The 25,001-nt window shown below is 42.4% G+C and overlaps 1 protein-coding gene across 2 annotated transcripts in view; it reads left to right on the top strand.

Annotated features, from left to right (window-relative positions):
• EXTL1 (exostosin like glycosyltransferase 1) overlaps window positions 1–24,334 on the top strand; it is a 35,296-nt gene extending 10,962 nt beyond the window's left edge. Inside the window, exons 3-12 of one of the 2 annotated variants that reach the window (XM_056795503.1) lie at window positions 1,528–1,635; window positions 5,124–5,243; window positions 5,714–5,846; window positions 8,405–8,511; window positions 9,723–9,818; window positions 12,033–12,119; window positions 15,277–15,437; window positions 17,006–17,162; window positions 18,405–18,530; window positions 24,083–24,334. In XM_056795503.1, coding sequence (XP_056651481.1) covers window positions 1,528–1,635; window positions 5,124–5,243; window positions 5,714–5,846; window positions 8,405–8,511; window positions 9,723–9,818; window positions 12,033–12,119; window positions 15,277–15,437; window positions 17,006–17,162; window positions 18,405–18,530; window positions 24,083–24,238 — 1,251 coding nt within the window. In that variant the 3' untranslated portion in view covers window positions 24,239–24,334. Of the gene's footprint in view, window positions 1–1,527; window positions 1,636–5,123; window positions 5,244–5,713; window positions 5,847–8,404; window positions 8,512–9,722; window positions 9,819–12,032; window positions 12,120–15,276; window positions 15,438–17,005; window positions 17,163–18,404 lie in introns of both variants that reach the window. The other variant, XM_056795504.1, reaches the window with a different exon arrangement.
• Window positions 24,335–25,001: the final 667 nt, after the last annotated feature.

The raw sequence follows: 25,001 nt of genomic DNA, 5'->3' as shown, positions 1-25,001 counted from the left end.
CTATCTTATCTATTTTTTTTGTCTTACCAATTAGATGAAATAAGTTTCCACATACATTTTCTGAAGTTATGTGATCCAAGTGGTCTCTTTCCCTCCTCCCTTACCCCACTCCCAGAGATGGCAAACAATTCAATCTGGGTTATACATGTATTATCATGTGAAACATATTTCCATAGTATTCATTTTTGTAAGCAACTAATCTTATAAAGCCAAACCCCCCAAATAAAACCCAAATAACCATGTGAAAAATGCTATGCTTTGATCTGCATTCCAACTCCATCAGTTCTTTCTCTGGAGGTGGACAGCATTCTTTGTCCTAAATCCTTCAGAATTGTCCTGGATCATTGTATTGCTGAGAGTAGCTGAGTCTATCACATTTGATGGTTCCACACTATTGCTGTTACTTCGTACAGTGTTTTCCTGGTTCTGCCGATTTTGCTCTGCATCAGTTCATGTAGGTCTTTCCAGGTCTTTCTGAAATCATCCTGCTCATCATTCCTTACAGTATTCCATCACCATCATATACCACAATTTGTTCAGCCTTTCCCCAATTGATGGGCCACCCCTTTAGTTTCAAGTTCTTTGGGTGGTAGAAGATTTTGAGTGACAGTTTTTACCTTAATCAACAAAAAAGATTGCTAACAAGTGGGGTTGCCTTTGGAGGGGTAGTAAGTTCCCTGTCATTGGGGAAGCACAGGCTAGGTCATAATTTGTTGGTGTTTCTAGAATTTAAAGCCCTAAGGGGTCTTAGAGATGATACAGGCCAACCCAGTCATTTTACGAATAAGAAAACTAAGACCCCAGAGAATTTGTTGACTTACCAAAGGTTGCATAGGTAGTTAGCACAGCTAGGACCAGAATCCATCTCTTGATGTTAGTCTCTATTGCTGCTTCTTGATTATATGGTGTATGCTATTGTTGTTTCTAGGAAGGGGTGAACTAAATGCCTTTCGAGGAGCCTTATAACTAAAATTTTGAATGTCTGGCTATAGGCTGAGGCTAGACCTGAAAAATCCTGAACCCTAGAAAGAATTGGGCTCCTGACATTCTTGCCTAAACACTGACCATCCTCCTGCTTGTCTAGGGGTGTTATGAAGCCATTCAATGGACTTTGGAGGTGGGGGGGGGGGCAATTGGGTGGCTCAGTAGATTGAGAGCCAGGCCTAGAGATGGGGGGTCCTGGGTTCAAATCTGGATTTTGATACTTCCTAGCTGTGTGACCTTGGGCAAGTCACTTCACCCCCATTGCCTAGCTCTTACCACTCTTCTGCCTTGGAACCAGTACACTGTATTGATTCTAAGATAGAAGATAAAGTTTAAAAAAAGACTTTGAAGGAATCTTGGTCCTTCTCAAACCCTTTCCCTCTTGTCCTTGTTCTTTGATCAATAACACATTGATTGAAGCCTCTATATGGGCTATCCTGCTCCTCTCTCTTCTCTGACACTATCACAGTGATGTCAGAAGAGTCTGGTCCAAGAGCCTTGGGCTTTTCTGATAACATTCTCCTTTCCTGCTTTTCTTTCCAGGCAGGATGTATCCCTGTGCTACTGAGCAGTGGCTGGGAGCTCCCCTTCTCTGAGGTCATTGACTGGGGCACTGCGACCATCATGATTGATGAGAGACACCTGCTCCAGGTAATGGGAGCCTGGGACTAGGAGAGGAGGGTTTCCCCAGAGACATATGGGAGAATGGGAGACACAGACGACCTGACATCTTACTCCCATCACAACTATTTTCCAAGAACCAAATATTAGAGGGCTCCCCCTTTTCTTAGAACACTCATAGGATCAAACACTTGGACACAGAAGGACAGAGGCAGAGTCACTTAGCCCAGAGGAGTCAAACTCAAATAGAAACTGGGAGCAACTAACTTATACAACAGGAGCAACTAAACTGTACATAAGGAACCCCACCTGTAGCATATTGACTTAGAAAATCACATATTAACATTATCTATGTTCTATTATATTTCTGCTATTCTGTTAAATATTTAACAGTTAATAGTGTTGACTTTGTTTGATTATCTCTGATTTAGAAGGTATGGGAGAAGTCAAAAGGGAACTCTGACCTAGAATCAGAACACCTAGGTTCTGACTGTTACTACTTTAAAAAAAATTTAAAACTATTTCCTTCTGTTTTAATATCATTTCTAAAATAGAAGAGTGGCAAGGGCTAGGCAATTAGGATAAGTGACTTGTCCAAGATCACACAGCTAGGAAGCACCTGATTTGATTTGAAGCCAGGTCCTCCTAACTCCAGCATGGCATTCTATCACTATGCTACCTAGCTGCCTCTATTCATTCAAAATTGAGAGGGAAAACTAACATAACATATGACCGAGGCAGGATGCAAAGAAATCCTGACAGACTTAAGCATTGGGTCAGATATGATATTATTTTAATTAGATCATAACTAGCATTTGTACAATATTTTAAGGTTTGCAAAACACTTTATAAATATTATTGCATTTTTCTCCTTCCAACTGCCCTAGGAGGGAGGTGCTATTACTACTTTTACTTTATACATGGGGAAACTGAGGCATAGAGCATCTGAGCGACTTGCCCAGTTCCTTAATCTAGATTTGAACTCAGGACTTTCTGATCCCAGGTCTATTCACTGTACCACTTAGCTACAATAAAATGAAGTCTTCTAGTAGGATCCGTAAAATGAACTTCATAAATATTAGATGGCAGGGCAGTGGGTTGAAAAAGATCTAGGGGTCTTGGGGGGCTGTAAGCTTAATGTAAGTTAACTGACAGATATAGCAACTAATAAAGCTTAATGTGGAGTTGGACTTGACTCAGAGAAAAATAAAGTCCAGGATTAGGAAGGAGCTGGTCCAAATGTCCAAACTGACCAACCTGGTCAGATTCTATCTGCTGTGTTGGGCTTAGTTCTGGGCAGTCCACTTTCAGAAGCCTGGTGTTTGGCTGGAGAGTGTCCAGAGGAGGACATTCAGGATTCAAGGACCTGGAAATACTCTACCAGGAGAAGATTTGGCGGGGACATTGGAGTGGTTTTCAAGTACTTAAAGGGTTTTAATATGGAAAAGGAGTTGACCTTGGTCTGTTTGGCCCCTGAGCTCCTCACCCCACCCAAAATCTCCAAGCAAAGCCAAATGACTGTTTGTAAGGTAGGTTGTATCAGGATTCTCATGTAACTACAGGTTAAATGCAGTGACCAAGCTAAGAAGCTCCTGTAATGGTGTTTGGAAAAGTGATTTCTCTTCCCTCAGCTGCAGTTTTCTCTTCTCTAAAATGATATCCAAGATTCTAAGTCTACCCTTCTGTGGTTCAGTTAATTCTCAATGATCTGTGCTAATGGGGGAACACATTGGCATGGATAAAAGCATAGATGATGATTTTATTTTATTTTCAAGGTATTTATTCTTTTGTTATTAAACCAATCATTTAACACTTAAGCAACGTTCTTTTTAAATTTTTCCCATATTACATTTTTTATTATAAAGATTTTTTTAGCAATTACATGTAATAACAAATGTTTACATAAGTTTTCTGAAGTTATATGATCCAAATTGTCTCCTTCCCTTTCTCCCTTCCTCTCCCAGAACTGGCAAGTGACTCAAGCTGGGTTACACATGTATGGGATTATAATTATTTTAAAGATTGAATTGAGAATGTGACCCTTTTAGTAGGAGATCATTCCTCCTATTTCTGTCTACAGACCCCAGAATGTCAGAGCTGGGATAGACCTTAGAACAGAGAATGTCAGAGCTGGGAGGGACCTTAGAACAGAGAATGTCAGAGCTGGGAGAGACCTTAGAACAGAGAATGTTAGAGCTGGGAGAGACCTTAGAACAGGGAATGTCAGAGCTGGGAGAGAGCTTAGAACAGAGAATGTCAGAGCTGGGAGAGACCTTAGAACACAGAATGTCAGAGCTGGGAGAGAGCTTAGAACAGAGAATGTCAGAGCTGGGAGAGTCCTTAGAACAGAGAATGGCAGAGCTGGGAGAGCCCTTAGAACAGAGAATGTCAGAGCTGGGAGAGACCTTAGAACAGAGAATGTCAGAGCTGGGAGAGACCTTAGAACAGAGAATGTCAGAGCTGGGAGAGACCTTAGAACAGAGAATGTCAGAGCTGGGAGAGACCTTAGAACAGAGAGTGTCAGAGCTGGGAGAGACCTTAGAACAGAGAATGTCAGAGCTGGGAGAGACCTTAGAACAGAGAATGTCAGAGCTGGGAGAGTCCTTAGAACAGGCAATGTCGGAGCCGGGAGGGTGGGGGTAGGGGGAGGCCTTAGAATAGGAAATATTAAATATGTAAAAGAATTTAGAAGAACAAATGTCAGAGCTGGAAAGGTTCTTAGAACATAGAACATTAGAGCCAGAGGAGTACTGGATTTGGAGTCTGGAACCTTGGCTTCTAATTTTGTTTCTGACATTAACTAACTATGTGACCTTAGGAAAATCACTTAGTTTCTTTGGTCCTCTGTTTTCTCATTTGTAAAATGGGAATCATAATCCTTGTGCTCCTTCTCTTGAGAGGCAATTATAAGGAAAATCTTTTGTATACCTTACAACTATATAGAAAAGAGAATTATTGTTGTTGTTAATATTATTCCAGGTTTTGGAATCAGTAAATTTTATACACAGGGAAGATGAGGGCCAAAAAAGGGAAGCACATATAACAACTTTAGTTTTCCCAAGTTCTTTTTTTTTTTTACTTTCCATCTTAGAATCAATACTGTGTATTGGTTCCACAGCAGAAGAGTGGCCAGGGCCTGGAAATGGGTGTTAAGTGACTTGCCCAGGGTCATCTAGCTAGGAAGTGTCTGAGGCTAGATTTCAATCCAGGACTTCCAGTTTCTAGACCTGGCTCTCTATCCACGAAGTCAACTAGCTGCCCCCCAGTTTCCCCAAATGCTTGGGGCTGATGCAATGCAAAGGAGACATCAGGAAGGATCTGGGAATGCACATGGGGAGGTTGGGAGAGGAAGAGAAGCCAGCCTGGGGCTTAGCATTGGCTGTAGAGTAGTCCCCAGATGCATTGCCCCTTCATTTCCCTTTGCTGAGCAATTTGGGCCTGAGAGCAGTGATTTGTGACATGTGTCAGTGATGGAACCCAGCCTGTCCTTCCTTGAGTTCCTCCGTGTTCCTCCTCAGATTAAGCCAGCCCTGCAAGAGCTGCCCCCTGCCCGGATCCTTGCCCTCCGCCAGCAGACCCAGTTTTTATGGGATGCCTACTTTTCTTCGGTGGAGAAGATTGTCCACACCACCCTGGAGGTGAGGCCAGACCCCTGATGTGGGTGGGTAGCCTTCCTTCTTTTAGCACATCAGTGGTTTGAGGGAAGACAGGTCTTACTCATCCCCTTCCCAGGCTGCTGAGGGATTTTTGGAAAACATTTTTTTTTTAAATACTGTGTATTGGTTCTAAAGGGGAAGAGTGGTAAGGGCTAGGCAATGGGGGTTAAGTGACTTGCCCAGGGTCACCCAGCTAGGAAGTATCCTGGGCAATTCGCTGACCCCTGTTTGCCTCAGTTTCCTCATCTGTCAAATGAGTCAGAGAAGGAAATGACAAATCAGTCCAGGATCTTTGCCAGGAAAACTCCAAATGGGGTCACGAAGAGTTGGATATCACTGAGCCACAATAACATTCCTCACACTGCCGGCTTCTCCCGGGCTAGTCTGGAGAGGGGCACTTTGTAAGCATAATGGAGTTAAAGACATGAGAGTTCTTCTGATTCCCCTGGCAGATCATCAGAGACCGGATCTTTAGAGCAGCTGCCCGGCCCTGGCTGCTGTGGAATGCCCCTCCTGGGGGGCTCCTGGCCCTCCCCACCTTCTCCACCCAGCCGGGAGACTTTCCCTTCTATTATCTGCAACGTGGTACGTTTCCCCAGGGGAGATTCCACTGCCATGACTAGACTCCTGGAAGCCCTCCCTGCCCCTGTTACAGGCCTGTAAAGATTCCACAGAGGTCTTCCCCTCCAGAGAGTCTGTCAGGCCCAGTTTCCTCTGACCCAAAGGCTTTCTTAAACACCGGAACCGAAGGGGTCAAGGGGGAAGGATGGAGGCTTAGGAGTTAGCATGCTGGGGTTAGAATCTCAGCTCTGACAGTTACTGCAGAGGGGCCTTGGGCAGGCCACCTCGGCCGATCCAAGTTCTCATCTGTAAAATGTAGGAGTTGGACGAGAGAGTCTTTATGATCCCTTCCCGTTCTAAATCTATGGTTCTCTGGCTTTCTCCAGCCTCAGGGACCACCCTCACAGAGGCAGCAAAAATGATATTATAATATATGACAAATATCGTATAATATTATATAAAATATATTATGTGATAATATAATATACAATATGGCATAGGATAATATAATGCACAGTATATTATAATATGATGATATAGTATACAATAGAATATATTATAATAGAATATTATAATAGAATAATACACAATAGAGTATATTATGTTATCATGTATAACACAATTCATTAATATATTATAATATATAGTATGTTATACAATATAGTATATGTTGTAATATATAACATATGTTACTATATAATATATAGCATGTCATAATATAGCATATAATATGGTATATTATATGTTATAATATATAATATGATGTGTTAATATAATATACAGTACAATATAATGTAATATACAATATAGTATGTTATTATATAAAACAGCATATAAATATAATATATAGCACAACATATACAATATAGCATATTGTATAACATGATATATAAATATAATATATAGCACAACATATAATATAATATATAATATAGTATATGTTATAATATATAACATGTTACTATATGATAATATATAGCATGTAATAATATAGTATATTATATGTTATATAACATGATGTGTTAATATATTATAATATACAGTATAATATAATGTAATATACAATATAGTATATTATGTTATATATAAAACCATATATAAATATATTATAATATATAGCACAACATATAATATACAATATAGTATATTGTATTGTATAATGATATATTAATATAATATATAGCACAACATAATATACAATATATTGTTATATATAACATGATCTAATAATATAATATGTAGTATAACATATAGTGTAATATACAATATAGTATATTGTTATATATAAAAGAGCATATCAATATATTATAATATAGCATAACATAATATACAACATAGTATATTATATTATATAACATGATATAGTAATATAATATATAGCATAACATTTCATATCATAATATAATATACAACACCACATATTATATTATAACAATACAATATGTTATAATTAGTCATATATAACAATATATTGTGGTGATAATAACATTAATAATGATGATAGTTATATTTAAATTAATGTACTTGAAGTCAGGAAGACCTTAGTTTGAATCTTGCTTGAGACACTTCCTAGTATTGCAACCCAGAACAAATCATTTACTTCTACAAATTTTAGTTTCTTCATCTGTTCAACAAGGATAATAACAGCCCTAACCTGGCAGGATTGTTATGAGGCTTCAGGAACCTCATATGTTAACTGCTTTACAAAATTTAAAGAATTATATAAATGTGAACTATTTATTATTATTCCATAGGACTCTAAGGATTTTAAAATGCTTTCCTCACCAGAACACCCTGTATTATCATTCTGATTGTGATCTCTATTTTATGGAAGAGACTAAGATCCCAGAGAGACCATTCCTGTGGAGGCAACCAACTGGTGTCTAATCCCCAGGATTTACACACACACACACACACACACACACACACACACACACACACACACGCCATTACCAATAGCTAGATCCCACAGAGACCATCGTCCTGAGGATTTCTAATCTGTGTAACTTTATGCCAGTCGTTTCATGATAATAATAATAATAATAGCTGACATTTATACATCTTGAAGGTTTTCAGAATGCTTACATATGATCATTTGTTCCTCACATAAGATAGTTATAGCAAGGATTATCTGCATTTTACAGAAAAAGAAACTGACAGAAAAGGAAAGCATTTATTCAAGTTCACACAGCAAGTTTCTGCAGTGGGATTTGGACCCAGGTCTTTCCCTACTTTCGGTCCAATTCTCTTTGTAATATGTGATGGGGTTGGATTTGATTTTTCCCTAGCTCTAAACCCTCCATTCCTCTCTCCCCCTCCACCTTGTTACTGAGGATTCTGCAGAAACCTATATATTGAGTAATCTATAGGGTAGTAAATTTTCCAAAGTTCCTTTTTGAGATCCTCACAGCTGAAAAGAGAGATCAGCTCTGTAGCTCATCACTGTGGAAGTGCCTCTGTCCTTCTGGGATCCCATTCTATCCCCCATCCCCCACCCCCACCCCCAGCACCACCATTACCTCCTCTGAACTCTAAGCTCTGGCTCCCTAACAGTATGTCTCCATCTCCATTTCACTCCACAGGCTCCCGTCCCTCTGGGAAATTCAGTGCCCTGATCTGGGTGGGGGCCCTGGACCAGCCCCCCCTGAAGCTGATCCAGGAGGTGGCAGGCTCCCAGCACTGTGCCCAGGTCTGCCTCTTCCCCAACTGGGCCCATGGAGGGGGAAAAGAGGTTGAAAGGAGAAAGGAGAGCATGTGGTTCCCTCAGAGTAGAGAACTAGAACAGCTCAGCTCCTTTCCTCCACCCTTCCTTCTGGGCCTGTTTTTCCTATCTGTAAAACAGAAAGACTAACTCTTGCTTCTCACTGAGGGAAAAGAGTCAGGGATTGAATTTGCATTAGACAGTCCCTTTTAGCCCTGACAGTTGATGTTCTTTGTTGCAAGATACCTTTCAACTCGAACATTCATTATCTAAGTCTTTCTCGACTGCAACATTCCATGTTCTAGATATGCTCTAGTGCCAATTGTTTATCATTAAGGTTCCTCTGATTCTCAACACTTCTTGTTCTAGATCCATTCTTGCTATTGTGTTTTATGGTCTAGGGCCTGCTTTTAATACCAGCATTCCATGTTCTAGAGCTAGATGAGCCCCACTGTTGTCTCCCTCTTGTCTCCAACATTCCATATTCTATATCTGGCCAAACTCCAGGGTTTTATGATCTAGGTTCCTCTCATCTCTAATATTCCATGCTCTAGATCCCTTCTGGTGATCATGTTTTATAATCTAGAACCTTTTCAATGCCAACTTTCCCTGTTCTAGAACTGGTCTAGCTCCAGTGTTTTATTAAGTCTCTCTCAATGCCAACATTTTAATGTTCTGGTTCCACTCTGGTTGTCATTTTTTTCTAGTCCAGGGCATTCTTAATGTCAACATTCTGTGTTCTAGACCTGGTTTGGCTCCAGTGTGTTATGATCTAGTTCCTTTCAACTCCTATATTCCATATTCTAGGGTTCTTCTGGCACTAACATTCTACATTCCAAAGTCCCTCCCAATTCTAATATGTGGGTTTCTGTTACTTTAGAAGAAAATGATGATTCAAAAATAGAATTGTTAATGGCAACTGGGAGAGGAGAAGTTAAAGACAGAAACAAGGTAAATGGTGGAAATGAGAGTAGTTGCTTATTAGGTTCAGGTGCTTCCAGATGCCATGTCATCAAATTTCTAGTTACTTATAAGCTAGTTACTTATAATGAGCAGAGAGCTTCTGTTATGAGTCAATAAATAGCTAACTCACTCATTACAGAATAATAATAATAATAACAACAACAATAACAACATCCCTTCTCATCTGCCTTCCCTTGCCCCATTCTTAGTTCTTGTTCCCCTTTCTTCTCTCATAGATACTGGTTCTCTGGAGCAATGACAGTCCTCCTCCACCTCAGGGGAAGTGGCCCCAGACTACCATGCCCCTGATGGTCATTGAAGGGAGAAAGAAGGTAAGGGGAAGATGGAGGACAAAAGAAGGTAGAAGATGGACCTTCCTCCTAATTCTTTTCTTTAAACCAGTTTGTTCACTTATTTACTTAACACCTCAGAAAGGGAATATGAATTTAGATAGCACCTACTGTGTGCCAGGTACTCTGCTAAGTGTTTAATAAATATCATCTCATTTAATCCTCCCAATGACCATTCGAGGTAGTGCTGTTATTATCCCCACTTTACACTTGAGGAAACTGAGGCAAACATAAGTTGAGTGACTTGCCCAGATACATATAGCTATATATCCAAGGACAGCTAGCTGCCTACTAGGCATATTCATTCACTCAGCATCTCTTAAGCACCTGAGGAATAATGGGCATGGATATAACTAGGTCCTAAGGGAAATAACTAAGACATCATCCCTGCCCTACTGGAGCTCATGGTCTATGGGGGAAGACAATAGACTAACAATTGTGTCTAAATTATTACATACATATACATATAAAGAGACAGAGAGACACACACACAGACAGAGAGACAGACAGAGACAGAGAGGGTGGGAGAGAGACAGAGAGAGAAAGAGAGAGACAGAGACAGAGAGAGACAGAGAGGGAGGGAGAGAGAGGGAGAGAGACAGAGACAGAGACAGAGACAGAGACAGAGAGAAGAAGGGAGGTGATGTCAGGGGGAAGGCACTAACACTGAGGGAGACTAGGAAAAGCTTCCTGTAGAAGCAAATTTGGCAGAAGCCAAGGCACATAGAAAGCCAAGATGAGTAAGGAGAACAGTTCAATGAAAAGACACAGGGTCAGGAGATTGAGAAGTCAGGAGCAGCCAGGAGGCCAGTGTCACCAGATCATGGAATCCGTGGAGGGTAGGAAGATGCAGGAAGATTGGAAAGGGAGGACAGAACCAGGTTGGACAAGCTTTAAAAATCAAACAAAGGACTTTATATTTGATCCTGGATCTTTGTATTTATACTTGTTTATTGAGTAGGAGAATTGGCAGGATCAGACCTCTGATTTAGAAAGATTCCCTTGGGGACAGCTAGAGAGCACAATGGATAGAGTACCAGGCCTGGAGTTAGGAAGATCTGGATTCAAATCTGGCCTCAGACACTTTCCAGCTCTGTGACCCTGGGCAAGTCACTTAACCCAGATTGCCTAGTCCTTGCCACGCTTCTGTCTTATAATTCATCCTGATAGAAGGTAAGGGTTGTGTTTTTTTTTTTTTTGTTTGTTTGTTTTTAAGAAAGATCCCCTGGATAGCTGAGAGGAAACTGAAATGAGGAGAAACATGAGGGAGGGAGACTAACCACCAGTTTGATAAGAAATTAGTCTATGAAACCTTGATAAATCAGCACAGATATACCAAGTGTTCTCTGGACCTGAACCTGGCATGCCAGCAGAAGAAATAGGATGGTGCGATTAATGAAGTTCAAGGGCTTGGTCACAAAGATTGTCTGAATTCTGTGATGACAGATGGGAAAGAGGACCATCCTGGGAGATGTGGACAGCACAAACCAGTAGAAAGGGCATTGTTCTGGGAGTGGGAAGACCCGGGATCTAGCCCCAGCTCCGATATTAGCAGTGTGATCTCAGACAAATCCCTTAACCCCTCTAGAGCTCAATAGCCTCATCTGTGTGTAGCATGAAGGAATTGGAGTAGTTCTAGGAGATGTTATGCTTCTATGGAAAGAACGTTAGATTTGGAATCAGAAGACCATCTCAGATGCTTACTTCCTACCTGATCTTGGGCGTTTCCTTGGATCTCAGTTTCTCTATCTGTAAAATGAGGAGATTGGACTTAATGTTCCTGAGATCCCTTCCATCTCTAAATCTGTGATCTTCCAATGTGTGATCCTAGAAAGTACTTTTCAGAATTTGTCCAAGGGATTCTAGCAGGCAGAATAAGTGGAGGGTAGAGGGAAGAAAGGTAATCAGGATAGGGCTAGGACCAAGAAAAGGTATTATTCTTAAATATTTTTCCATGTTTACATGATACATTTTTTTCCCCTTCTCTCTTCCCTACCCCCTCCCAGAGCTGACAAACAATTCCACTGGGTTGTACAAATGTTATCACTTGACACCTATTTCCATATTATTCATTTTTGCTATAGAGAGATCATTTAAAGACTAAACCCCAAAAGAGGGAGTGGTATTGCTAAGAGGGGTTTTCCCACCCCTACCTATTCTCACAGGGGAGTGACTCTTATTTTCCTCCTGCTACAGAAGAGCGACCGCTTCTTCCCTTATAGTGCCATTGGCACTGATGCCATCCTCAGCCTGGATGCCCACAGCAGCCTTTCAACCAGTGAGGTGAGGTCTGGGGGAGGCCAGTGGGTTCCAGGCATCATGTTCAACCCCATCATGGTCAGTGATGCTGGGGGACTGAAAGAATTCTAGAGAGTAGAGGCTGTACTGGAGGGAAGAGCACTGGACTGAGAATCTGGAGACCTGTGTTCTAGTCCCAGACTAGCCATTGAACCACTGAGTGACCAGAGGTGAGTCTCTTTACTCCTCTGTTCTAGGACCCAGCTCTGACATTCAGTGTTCTAAGGGCATTTCCCAGCTCTGACAGTCTCTGTTTTGGTTTTGGTTTTGTTAGAAAAGCATTAATTTTATTTATTTGTTTGCTGACTTGTTTATTTATTTTAATAGAATTCATTCCCAGATATCTCAACCTCTCTCTCCCCTCCCTGCATCCCAGAAGGCCCCCCAAAAGAAATGCATAAATAAATTATATCTTTTATGTTTCTGTTTTTCAGTTTTCTCTCTGGAGGTAGGCATTCATAAGTCATTCTTTGAATATTAATTCTGTAGCTGTATATAATATTCTCTTGTTTCTATTATTATTTCATATAGTTTTTTTCCAAGTTGCTTATTCTCATATTTATTTATGTATGTATTTATTTATTTAGCCCTGCCTTCTTTTCCCCACACCATTGAAGGCATCGTCCAACAAAATATATAATTATGACTTTCATGTTTCCACTTCTCAGTTCATTCTCTGAATATTCACTAGTTATTCTTCAGATGTTAAATCTGTAGCTGTATATAGTGTTCTCTTGGTTCTACCAGTTTCATTCTTCATTATCTCATAAAATTCCTTCCAAGTTTTTTTTTAATTAATCTGTTCATCATTTCTTACAACTCAGTAGTATTCTCACAATTATATACAACAAGTTTTTTCTCCATTCCCCAATTGATGGACACCCCCGTGACTTCCAGTTCTTTGTCACCATAAAGAGAGTTGCTATAAATATTTTGGAAGGTATAGATTCTTTTCCTTTTTCCTTGATCTCCTTGGGAGACCCAGAAATACTATTGACACCATTGCTGGGTTTAAGGGTAGACAGAGTAGCTTTGGGCACATAATTCCAAATTGCTCTCCAAAATGGTTGGATCAGTTCACAGTTCCACCAACAATGTCCCCACTTTTCCATATTCTCCTCCAACATTTGTCATTTTGCTCTTTTATCATTTTAGCTAATCTGATAGATATGGGATATATCAGAATTATTTTGATTTGCATTTCTCTAAGTAGTGATTTAGAACATATATTCATATACTTATATATCTGGCTTTGATTTTTTCATCCATGTCTGTTCATATCTTTTGACCGTTATCAATTGAGGGATAGCTCTTATTCTTATAAATTTGACCAAGTTCTCTATGTATTTTAGATATAATACCTTTATCCAAAAAACTACCTACAAAATCCACCCTCCCCCCATTTTGTGCTTTCCTTTTGATCTTGGCTATACTAGTTTTATTTTGTACAAACCCTTTTTCATTTAATTTATCAAAATTATTCATCTTATATCTCATAATGTTCTGCATCTTTTGCTTACTCATAAATTCCCCTTCTATCCACAAGTCTAATAAATAACATGTTCCCTATTCTTCTAATTTGCTTATATCTGTTTTTCTGTCTAGATCATGTATCTATTTGATGTAAGGTATTTATCCACACCTAGTTTCTGTCAAACTACTTTCCAATTATCCCAGCAATTTTTAAACAATAGTGAGTTCTTATTCTTAAAACTTAGATCTATATTGTCAAATACAAAGTTACTGTTTGTTGTATGTTTGTTTTGTTCGACTGATCTATCTTCCTATTTCTTAGTCAATATCTGATAGTTTTAATAATTACTGCTTTATAATATAGTTTAAAATCTGGTACTGCTAGACCCCCTTCCTTAATGTATTTTAATTAATTCATTTGATATTCTTGTTCTTTTGTTCATCCAAATGAATTTTACTATTTTTCTAGCTAAATAAAATAATTTTTTTGGTAATGTAATTGGGATAGCATTGAATAAGTGGATTTTCATTTTAATTTTATTGGCTCTGCCCACCCATAATATTTCTCCAATTATTTAAATCTGACTTTATTTGTGCAAAAAGTATTTTACAATTATGTTCATGTAGTTCCTGGGCTTATTTTGACAGGTATACTTCTAGGTGTTTTATTCTGTCTGTGGTTATTTTAAATGGCTTTGATAGTGATATATCAAAATGTTGATGATTATGGTTTATTTTATATCCTGCTACTTTGCTAAAATTATCCTTTCAACTAACTTTTTAGCAACTTTAACTCTAGGATTTTCCACGTATATCATCATATTGTCTGCAAAAAGAGATAGTTTTATTACCTCTTTGCCCATTCTGATTCCTTCAGTTTCTTCTATTATTGCTATTGCTAGCATTTCTAATACTATATGAAATAATATTGATGATAATGGACATTCTTGTTTCATTCCTGATCTTATTGGGAAGGCTTCTAACTTATCCCTGTTACAAATAATACTTTGCTGATGGTGTGACGGTCTCTATTTTAAGGACCCTTCTACTCTACCATTATACTTCAAGTTTCTTTTTAGGGCTCACAAATAACTTCTGGTTTAGGAGGACCTAAAGAAGTCATATCATCCGTTCCTCTACTTCCATCACTTTCCCTGATAAATAACCAGATTCCTCATTTAAAAATCTCCAGAAAAGGAGATTCTGGACCCTCTCTCAGTAAAACATTCTGCTTGTAGATGTACATAGTTACTCCATTAGATTGTGAGCTCCTTGAAAGAAGGGACTATTTTCTGCTTTTCTTTGTATCCTCAGAATTTAGCATATAACTGGGTCTTTCATAAATACTTGAGTGTGTTTTTATTTATTTATTTAATTTATAATATTTTTCCATGGTTACATGATTTGTATTCCTTCCCTCCTCTCCTCCCCTCCCCCTGTAGCCAATGAGAAATTTCACTGGGTTTTACATGTATCATTGATCAAGACCTATTTCCATATTATTAATATCATAAATACTTGTTGATTTGACTTGGTGTTAATGATTCTGAAGTTTCTTTCAGAGATCTAATCTGAAATTTTCAAATTTATTGCTACCAGCCTGACATCTTATAGGGGACGCCCACTGGGGAAGTCCCTCTTAAGACTCTTCTTACAATCTGTCCCACAGGTGGACTTTGCCTTTGTTGTGTGGCAGAGCTTCCCAGAACGCATTGTCGGTTTCCAGACCCAGAGCCACTTCTGGGATGAAATTAAGGGCTCTTGGGGCTACACAGACCAGAGGCCCAATGAGTTCTCAATGGTCCTTATGGATGCTGCCTTCTACCACAGGTACGGCTTCAGGAGGCAACAGATCTGTGGAACCTCCACCGAGAATGCACTAAGGCATTAAAGTGGAACCTGATAAAATCTAACTAAATGGATTCCTGCATCATAGCATTTGGAGCTGGAATGGACTTTAGAGGTCCAAATACTAGCAAACAGAATGACAGAGCGAGAAGGAGAGCTTAGAAGTCACCTAGTCTAATTTTCTCATTTTATGATGAGCAAACTGAGGCTAGTGAGGTAAAGGGACTTAGCCAAGGTCCTAGAGGTTGGAAGTGTTAAAGTTGGCATTGGAACCTAGATCTTCTGACCTAAGTGACAGGACTAATGAAGTATAAGGAGAGAGAGAGAGAGAGACAGACAGACAGACAGACAGACAGACAGAGAGACAGACAGACAGACAGACAGAGAGACAGACAGAGAGAGAGACAGAGAGACAGAGAAACGGAGACAGAGAGAGACAGAGAAATGTAGACAGAGAGAGAGAGACAGACAGACAGAGAGTGCATAAGAGCACATTAAGACCATTTCTTTCTTCTTATGATATAATAGCTCTGTAGCTGAAGTACTTAAGCTCAAATCTGCTCATTGACACTAAGTTGTGACCTTGGACAAATCAGTTGACTCTCCTTGACCTCAGTTTCCTCATTTATAAAATGAGAGGGTTGGATCAGATGACCTCTAAGGCCCCTTCCAGTTCTCTAGCTGGGATCTAGTTCTTTTAATTTAGTTTTCGGAAGACTCAGAGGCTGGGGGAGGGAGATAGGAAGGAATGTACCGTCTGCTGCCTCAGTTGCTATGGAGACGCTCAGCTAGGAAGGTTTTGTTTTTTTGGGCCATTATGTTTTTCACCAGGGAATGGGGTTAGATGGGAAGGAGGAGCAGGGTGGTGCACAGAACATGGCCAGTGTGGCCTCAGCCACAGGCTAAGTGCCTCACAGGGAGGGGCAGCTCTGGGGTGCCGGAAGGTGGGGCAAGGAGAGTCCTATGAGGCTCTCTTTTTGGTCACACAAAGACAATTCAAGCAGCACCAGCCCTTCCTCCTAGGCCACATTTACTTTATTGCAATTGGGAGTGTTCAGAAGGCTCTGAGAGCAAATTGGATCTTGTTTGAAATGTATTAAGTGAGTTCTTTGGTGAATCATAGAGTGAAGAATTGCCTCCGGTTCATCTTTTATCTAAATCTAGAGTTCTACATACTAGGACTGCATAAAGAGAGGCACATTCTGAGAGTGTGGCTCACATGCCATTAGCCTATTTAATGGCTAGCTAGCTAGCTTGTGTGCTTCAGAACCCTGAGCAAACCAATGCAGATTGCCCTTACTGATTGCTGAGCTCAGAGGTTACATCGTCTGAAAGATACTTAAGGAATAGTACAAATGGCCTGGGATTTCCCAACTGACTTTTCCCTCTTCAGGTTTATAACCTACTTTAGAAAATTAGGAGATTGGACTAATTATCTCTAAGGCTCCTTCCTGCTCTGACATTCTGAGTTCTAAGGACCCTCCCAGGTTTGATATTCTGTGTTCTAAGATTCCTCATAGTTCTGACTTTGGCCTCTCTCTTCCCCCCAGGTATTACCACGTCCTCTTCACCCACTTCTTGCCTGCTCCACTAAGGGACCTTGTGGATGAGCTCTCGGAATGTGAAGATATTTTGATGAATTTCCTTGTGGCTGAAGTCACCAAGCTTCCCCCCATCAAAGTACCACAGAGAAAGCCGCTCCAGGAGGTAACCTTTCTATAAATGGGAAAGACGGAGGAGGACACCTCTGAGGACCCTGGTGATGAGGAAGAAAACTCTAGAGCTGGGAAATTCTGAAAAAGGGAATTAGAGCTTAGACTATAGAATCAATCTGTTATCTTAAATGTCAGGAGACCCAAATAAGAGACAGCAGTCATGGTCCTTCCCTTTGGGAAGGTTTGGAAAAGCAGGAGAGATGAACCCCTTCACTAAAACAGACTGTGCAGAGGGGCAGGTAGGAGCTTTTCTTCATTGGAATTCCCTAGCCTGGACTTGGGAAGATTATCTCATCCATCCTCCCGCTTCCAGGCACTGGAGTACACCTGAACCAGCCTTCTGCTGTGATAACATTTTAATCAGTGACTTTGATCATCTGTTTATTCAATTTTCAGGTGACATAGAGCTATAATGGGTACTAACACACTAGACGTGCTAGAGTATTGGCCTGAATCTAATGAGATGAATTGCATTATTAGTAAATGTAAAGACTTATACCTGGGCTCAAAAATATAATCACAAGTACAAGATAGAGGGTGCCATAGTTAGGTGAGGCCTTTATATGAGTCAGAGGCAAGATCTCAAGATCATAGATTCAGACCTAATAGGCCCTACATGGCAATCCCCTCATTCTACAGATAGAGAAACTGAGGTCTAATTAAGTGATTTGCCCACAACCACACAAGTAGTGAAAGGCACTGCTACAATTTGACTCCAGGTCTTCCAGGACCACCAAGGAGTTGGAAAAGTCAATGTTATTGGGCCCCATGAAGAGAAGACCAAAGAATGGACTGCACAACTGCATTTCATGTGGGTTACGCCACTTCTGCATTATTGTGTATTGTCAGTACTGTGCCCTGTTGTCCCTTCTGGGAAACTGGGAAGGATCAGGAATGATGCAATGAGGCCAAGTCACAGAGGCACGTTTAGGCTTTCTAAGTGGAATGGGCCACCTCTGCAGAGGAGGGGAGTCTCTGTCAGGGGAGGCCCTCATACATGCTATGGCAGGACATTATTTTTCTGATGAGGCTTAGACGAGGGGGCCAACAAAGTCCCTTTCAGCTCTGAAACTCTGTGAAGATACCTCAACCCCTGCCCCATCTCCTACCTTTTCCCTTTCTCAGAAATTCTCTTTGCTGTTCAATAGAAATCTTCCCATTGCAGGGTGCATTGTGGGGAGAGGATGGGACACGGGGAGCCCACCAATGGGTCTGAAGCCGACTCTTTCCCTAGGTTCTCCAGCATGCCCAAGGGGAGCAGCCTTCCAGGGACTGCATCAGCAAGTTTGCCTCATGGTTTGGTCATATGCCTCTGGTGCATTCACAGCTCCGCTTGGACCCTGTGCTCTTCAAGGACCAGGTGTCTGTCCTGAGAAAGAAGTATCGGCACTTGGAGAGACTTTAGACCCGGGACGCTGCCCCTGCCTGAGCTCATCAGGCTTCCCAAAGGCCTTGGGTGGTGAAAAAAGTATCAGAGGAAGGTTTAACCGGGCACATTCTACTTTCCTCCAGAGGACCAGTGGAGGGGGGAACACGGTGTGGATGGGGCATCCTAGTTTAAGAATGGGGATTCCCATCCTGACTCTTCTACTTGCCCCATGTGTGCCCCGAGCAAATCACTGAACCTTTCTGGGGCCTTAGTTTCCTGGTCTGTCCAATAAGAGGTCTGGACTAGCTGACCTCTGAGGCCCCTCCCAGCCCTGAATACAGGAACCTCTGAGGCCCCTCCCAGCCCTGAATACAGGAACCTCTGAGGCCCCTCCTAGCCCTGAATACAGGATCCTAGGAATACAGGACTCCCTTCCAGCCTTAAGATCCAAGAAGGCTCATTATTGCTTAGCCTGTGCTAAGAGGAAAGTAGGTGACCCCGCGGGTCTGCTGCATTATGCCTTGGGAGGAAGGGAACAGCCTGATATCTGGCTCCCAAAGGCTGATTATCTGGCACAGAGGGCCCATGCCAAGACTTCTCAGGTCTTGAGATGCTCAGGCGGGCACCCTCCCTGCCATCCCTCCTGGCGCCACTAGAGGGCAGCACGAGGCCAGGCTCCTTGCCCGTGGCTGGGCTTTTCTCCCTGTCCTGGGCAACCTGGTTCATAGTTGGGCAGCAGAAGGGGAGAGCCCAGGAGGGATATGTTTTACCCCCTCCACCATCAGGAGTGAGGCAGGCTAAACCAGAGCTGGGGGAGGAAATGGGGGGAGTGGAGGAGCAGTTCACTGGCCAGGGATTATTAGAGACACTTTTAAATTGAGAAAATCGCTGCAGAACCTGTGAGCCCAGCTGGAACCAGCCAAGACTGTACTGTCTGGGGCCAATTCAGTACTCCCTCTCTCCATCCCTCTCCATCCCTCTCTCTCCCTGTGTCTCTCTGTCTCTGTCTGTCTGTCTCTCTGTCTGTCTGTCTCTCTCTCTTTCTCTCTCTCCCCCTCTCTCCCTCTCCCTCCCTTCCTCTCTCTTTTCCTTCCTCCTTCCCTCCCTCCCTCCTTCTCTCTCTCTCCCTCTCTCTCTCTTTCTGTCTCTTTCTGTCTCTCTCTTCCTCTCCCTTTCTTCCCCTCCCTCTCTGTCACTGTCTCTCTCTTTCTCCCTCCCTTCCTCCCTCTCTCTCTCCCACTCTTTCTTTCTCCCCCTCTCTTCTTCTCCCTCTCTCCCTCTCTCTGTCTCTGTCTCTCCCTCTCTCCTTCATCCATCTCACTTTTATGGGGGATGGGTGTGAAGGGACCCCACAGAAGCATTGGGGTTTGACCCTCTGGAGACAGTCTCTTGGAGGGAAGGTGAGGCCTGGAGGAGGGGCTCCTAGGGATGGAGGCAGATGGGCATCTTGAGACAAGATCCCACGGTTTGCACAGCCTTTTCCTTAGGATGACAGCTTTAAGGTGGATAGTGGATGAGCACTCCCATTTTATAAAGGGAGAAAATGAGGCTCCCACAGGTGTAGTGCCTTAGACACTTGGCTAAGGGAGACCTTCCTCTTCCTGGAGGATGTTTCTAAGTCTGGGAAAGACCTTAGGGCTGATCTCAGCCAAGCCTCATTTGAATGGATGAGGAAACAGTTAGAAGAACTGGACTGGAAGCTTAGTTCCACTAATTGCCTCCAAGACAAACCTTTACTTCCTTGGCTTCCATTTCCTCATCTGTGAAATGGGGGTGGAGGAGTGGAGTGGGAAGGGGAGATGGACTCATCCGGAAGTCCCATTCAGCTCTAAGTGCTCTTGGGTAGTAAAAGTGGCCCAAGAAATCAGCAACACGAGTGTTCCCATTTGGGCCCCCGACCTTCTTGTGTGGTGACATTTGAGCAAGCTCGGAGGGTCTTCTTGTCTGGGCCAACCATCAGATGAGTGTCTCCCTGCCCCTGCCCAGCTGCCAGTCCCTTGACCTGGTCCAGGGAGGGATGAGCTTAAATCTCCTTAGCCCATTGCCCAGCCCAGCCCATCACAGTTTGCCTGGGGTGAGGCTGCTCCAGTCACTTTGGAAATAAGGGGCCCAGGCTCTGCCTCATCTTGCCTAGGCTATAAATAGCTCCTCTGGCAGCTGCACTATCAGAGGCCTAGGAACTTGGGGGAGGGATTGTGTAGGAGGCAGAGGTTTGGCCAGGCCCAGGGGGCAGTGAGGGCCCATGGGGAGGGTGGTCCTTCCCAGAGGCCAGGGCATCAGGTATTGGGGTGAATCCAAGGAAGTTTGGAAACTCCGCTGGTAACCCAGCTCCCGGGGAACACACTGTCCCCTGGGGTGCCTCCTGATTCACTTGGGACACCATGACTCATGCTTCTCCCCAGAGCTGGGGGGGGGGGGTGGGAGGAAGGAGCAGCTGGGGGCATTCAGTGAGGAATCAATCCTCCCTCCAAAAAGGGGCCAGGGAGCCAAGAGCTCTGGCTCAGGTAGTCTGGACAAGAGTCAAGAACAGTTCAGAGCTGGGGAATGTAACCCAGGGAAAGGTTGGCTTGGCACTTCTACAGGGCCAACTCAGGCGGAGAGCACCTGGCCAGCCAGAAAGAACAGGTGTGTAGAAGCAGAGGTTGAAAGCCCAGCCTTTTGCAGAGGCATAACATCACAGAGTGGGGGGCACCCTTCAAGATCTAGGTTCTAATCCTGCCACTGACATTTTTAACTGGCTGGACAAGTCACTCAGCCTATTTCCTCATCTGTAAAATGGACTTAATAAGACTATCTTGTGGAGCATTGTTATAGTGATCAAATGAGATTATATATGTAATTGTTGTTCAGTCATGTTGGATTCCATGCTAATACTGTCCAGGGGATTTTCTTGGCAAATTTACTGGAGAGTTTTGCCATTTCCTTCCCCAGCTCATTTGACAGATGAGGAAACAGAGGCCAACTGGGTTAAATGACTTGCTGAGGTTCACATAGCTAATATTTGAGGCTGGATTTGAACTCAGGTTTTCCTAACTCCAGGTCCAACGTTCTAGCCATTAAAAAAATAATCTTACCTACTGTCTTAGTATCAATTCTAAGATGGGAGAGTGACAAAGGTTAAGCAATCTCAGTTAAGTGACTTGCCCAGAGTCATACAGTAAGGGAGTATCTGAAGCCAGATTAAACCCAAATGCTCCCAACTCTAGGCTTGGTGCTCTATCTACTGAGCTACCTAGATGTGCTCTATCCAACGAGGTACCTAGCTTCCTATATATTTTTATATATACATACATATATATATATATGTTTTGTATACCTTGGCTCTCTAAATGTTAGTTATTAGCTATTATCTGGAAGCAGCTAGGGAAAGTGGTAGAGGACTGAATCTGCAGTTGAGAAAACTTGAATTCAAATCTAGCCTCAGATACATACTAGCTGTGTGATCCTGGGTAAGTCACTTAACCTGTATCTATCTGTTTCCTCATGTTGTAAATAGGGATAATAATATCTACCATCCAGGATTGTTAGGCTCAAATGAGATAAGCCAGTTAGGTGGTAGCAGCAGCAGCAGCAGCAGCAGTAGTAGTGATAGGGGTGGTGGGTAGTTGTGGAAGTAATCAGCTAGGGAGTACCAAAGTTCATAGAGTGACTGTCCTGAAGTCAGGAAGACTCATCTTCCTGAGTTTAAATCTAGCCTCAGACACCAGCTGTGTGATCCCGGGCAAGTCATTTCACCCTGCTTGGTCAGTTACCTCATCTGTGAAATGAGCTGGAGAAGAAAATGGCCAATCACTCCAGTATCTCTGCCAAGAAAACTGGAGTGGGGATCCTGAAGAATAGAACATGACTGAAGAATGACTAACCAACAAGTAGTTGTAATAGTAGTAGCAATGATAGTAATTCAATATTCTTCTTCCGTTTGTAAGTCCTTGCCTTCTGTTTTAGAATCAAAACAAAGTATTGGTTCCAAGGCAGAAGAGTGGTAAGGACTAGGTAAAGGGGCAACTTGTCCAGAGTTACACAGCTAGGAAGTGTCTGAGGCTGGATTCAAACCCACAACCTTCTGTTTCTAGGCCTGGCTTTCTATTCACTGAGCCATCTAGATGCCTTCCAATGTTTTTCTGAAGCAATGACTTGCAAGAATGGGAAGGGCTCTTAGAGAGTATTCATCCCAGCCCCTCACTTTACAGGTGAGGCTTAGAAAGAAGTGACTTGGTCAAGGTCCCAAGGCTTCAGTGGAATATTGCTAAGTCTTGGACCTTCTTGGAGCTTCTCCAGGGCTAGGTTCCTTTCCCCATGCCAAAATATGGTCCATTTCCTACCTCACCTCCCTCCACCATCAGGGCTGTATCTGGATCATGATAACATTATGCCACAACCTCTTCAGGGGATTCAGCATAAAGGATACATCGTATAGAGAGAGAATAACATTTATACTCATGCATATGTATATAATACATATAAAGGAGATAGAGTATCTATACAGAATAGCTGTCATAACTTGACAGTTACAAACTCTTTAAGAACTCTTGAGAAATGGGAGCGAGTGTCCCGTGATCTCTCCAGGAGCATCACACAGCCACACTGAAACATCCCCAAGGATGGATGCAACAATCAGCCAGCAAGCATCCTCTGATTGGCCCAGCACACCGAGCTGTGGTTCCCTCTTCTCTCTGTGCCTTCTCTATGTCATTCGTGTTAGGAGCATGGGGTTGTGGGAAGAGCACGGCATTTGGAGCCTGCTGTCCTGGGTTTAGAGACCAGCCTTGCCTCTTAACTGCCCAGGGGACCTGAAGAATGGAACTGTAAGAGCTAGTGTTTATCCAGTGCCTACTAGGTGTGAGGCATGGCGCTAAGCACTGGACAAATATTAGCTCATCTGATCCTCATAACAACCCTGAGAGCCAAGAGCTATTATTATCATTTCCATTTTTAGTTGGGAAATGTGAGGCAGAGAAGTTAATTGACTTGTCCAGAGTCACCAAGTCAATAAGTGTCTGAGGCTGGATTTGATCTTAGGTCTCTCTGACTCTAGGTCCAGTGCTGATTTCTCTTGCTTTAAGCAAGTCAATTCTCTTTGGGCCTGTGTTTGTCCACTATAAAAAGGTCTCTTTTTATTGTGACTATTTGAAAGCATTTGGGGTTTTCTTGGCAAAGATACTGGAGTGGTTTGCCATTTCCTTCTCCAACTCATTTGACAGATGAGGAAACCAAAGCCAACAGGGTGAAGTGACTTGCCAAGGGTCACACAGCAAAGATACTGGAGTAGTTTGCCATTTCCTTTTCCAGCTCATTTGACAAATGAGGAAACTGAGGCCAACAGGGTGAAGTGACATGTCCAGAGTCATACAGTTAGTATTTGAGGCCAGATTTGAACTCAAGTCTTCCTGACTCCAAGTCCAGTACTCTATCCATTTTATAACCTAGCTACCCCAAATTGTTTTATTTTTTTATTGCTTCCTTTCATTTGTATCTGATTCTTCATGACATCAATTGGGATTTTCTTGGCCATGATACTGGTGTTTTGCCATTTCCTTCTCTAGCTCACTTTACAGATGAGGAAACTGAGGCAAGCAGGACCCATGGTCACCCAGCTAATGTCTGAAGTTGGATTTGAACTCATGAAGGTGACTCTTCCTGATCCCAGTCCAGTGCTCTATCCTCTGAGCTACCTAGCTGCCCCCAAAAAAAGTCTCTAGAGGAAAGCCATCATGAGGATCAAAGGACTCAAAACTACATCCTAAGAAGAGTCATTGAAACAGGATCCTGATTAAAGTCTTTTGGATATTCTCTACCTTCAGGATGGAGTCTCCCCCTCAGGTCTTGCCCACCCCTGGGTGAGTGGAGCTCTGCTGATCATCCAACTCCAATTCCCCCAAAGGCATCAAGTGCTAATGGTTCCCCCATCCCAAGCAGGAGCTCTGAGGGCAGGGCTTCTGGAGATGGTTCCAAACTGTTGCAAGAAAAGTGTTGAAGTTTATAGAGAGAAGTGGCATGAGATCAGCAGGAATGTTCTACAACTTGGAAGAAGGGTTAGTCTGGGACCAAGGTTGTTAGCTGGCTCTGGAGAAGCTCTGGAGGTATTGGCTGTCCTTTCCCGATTCTTGATGGCTGTATTTCATCGAAGCAGTTTCTGGTGAACCTGGTCCCTCTTCAGTGATTGTGAGATCGAGTCTGGAACCTTCTTAGATCGAAGGCCTTCCCTAGCCCTGGCAAAACCTTACACAGACCCTTTCCTTCAATCCAACAAAGGGGAGTTTTAAAAAGCTGAGGGCTTTAGTTAAGATCAGGGACTGCAGATTTGGGGATTAGGGAGAATTAGAGTAGGAAGTCCACTAAGAAGAAATCCCTGTAAAGCAATTTTTAGATCTGGTGGGTACAGGTAGATTAACATTAGTTTGGATTATCCCAAATCTTCTCTTTACCTTCCCTAACTTATTAACTACAACCAACTGTTCCTGT

Source organism: Monodelphis domestica, chromosome 4 (assembly GCF_027887165.1).
Source record: "Monodelphis domestica isolate mMonDom1 chromosome 4, mMonDom1.pri, whole genome shotgun sequence".
Classification (NCBI taxonomy): Eukaryota; Metazoa; Chordata; class Mammalia; order Didelphimorphia; family Didelphidae; genus Monodelphis; species Monodelphis domestica.
The sequence above is the reverse complement of the archived record's forward strand: the minus strand, read 5'-3'. Positions and strand labels throughout refer to the sequence as shown.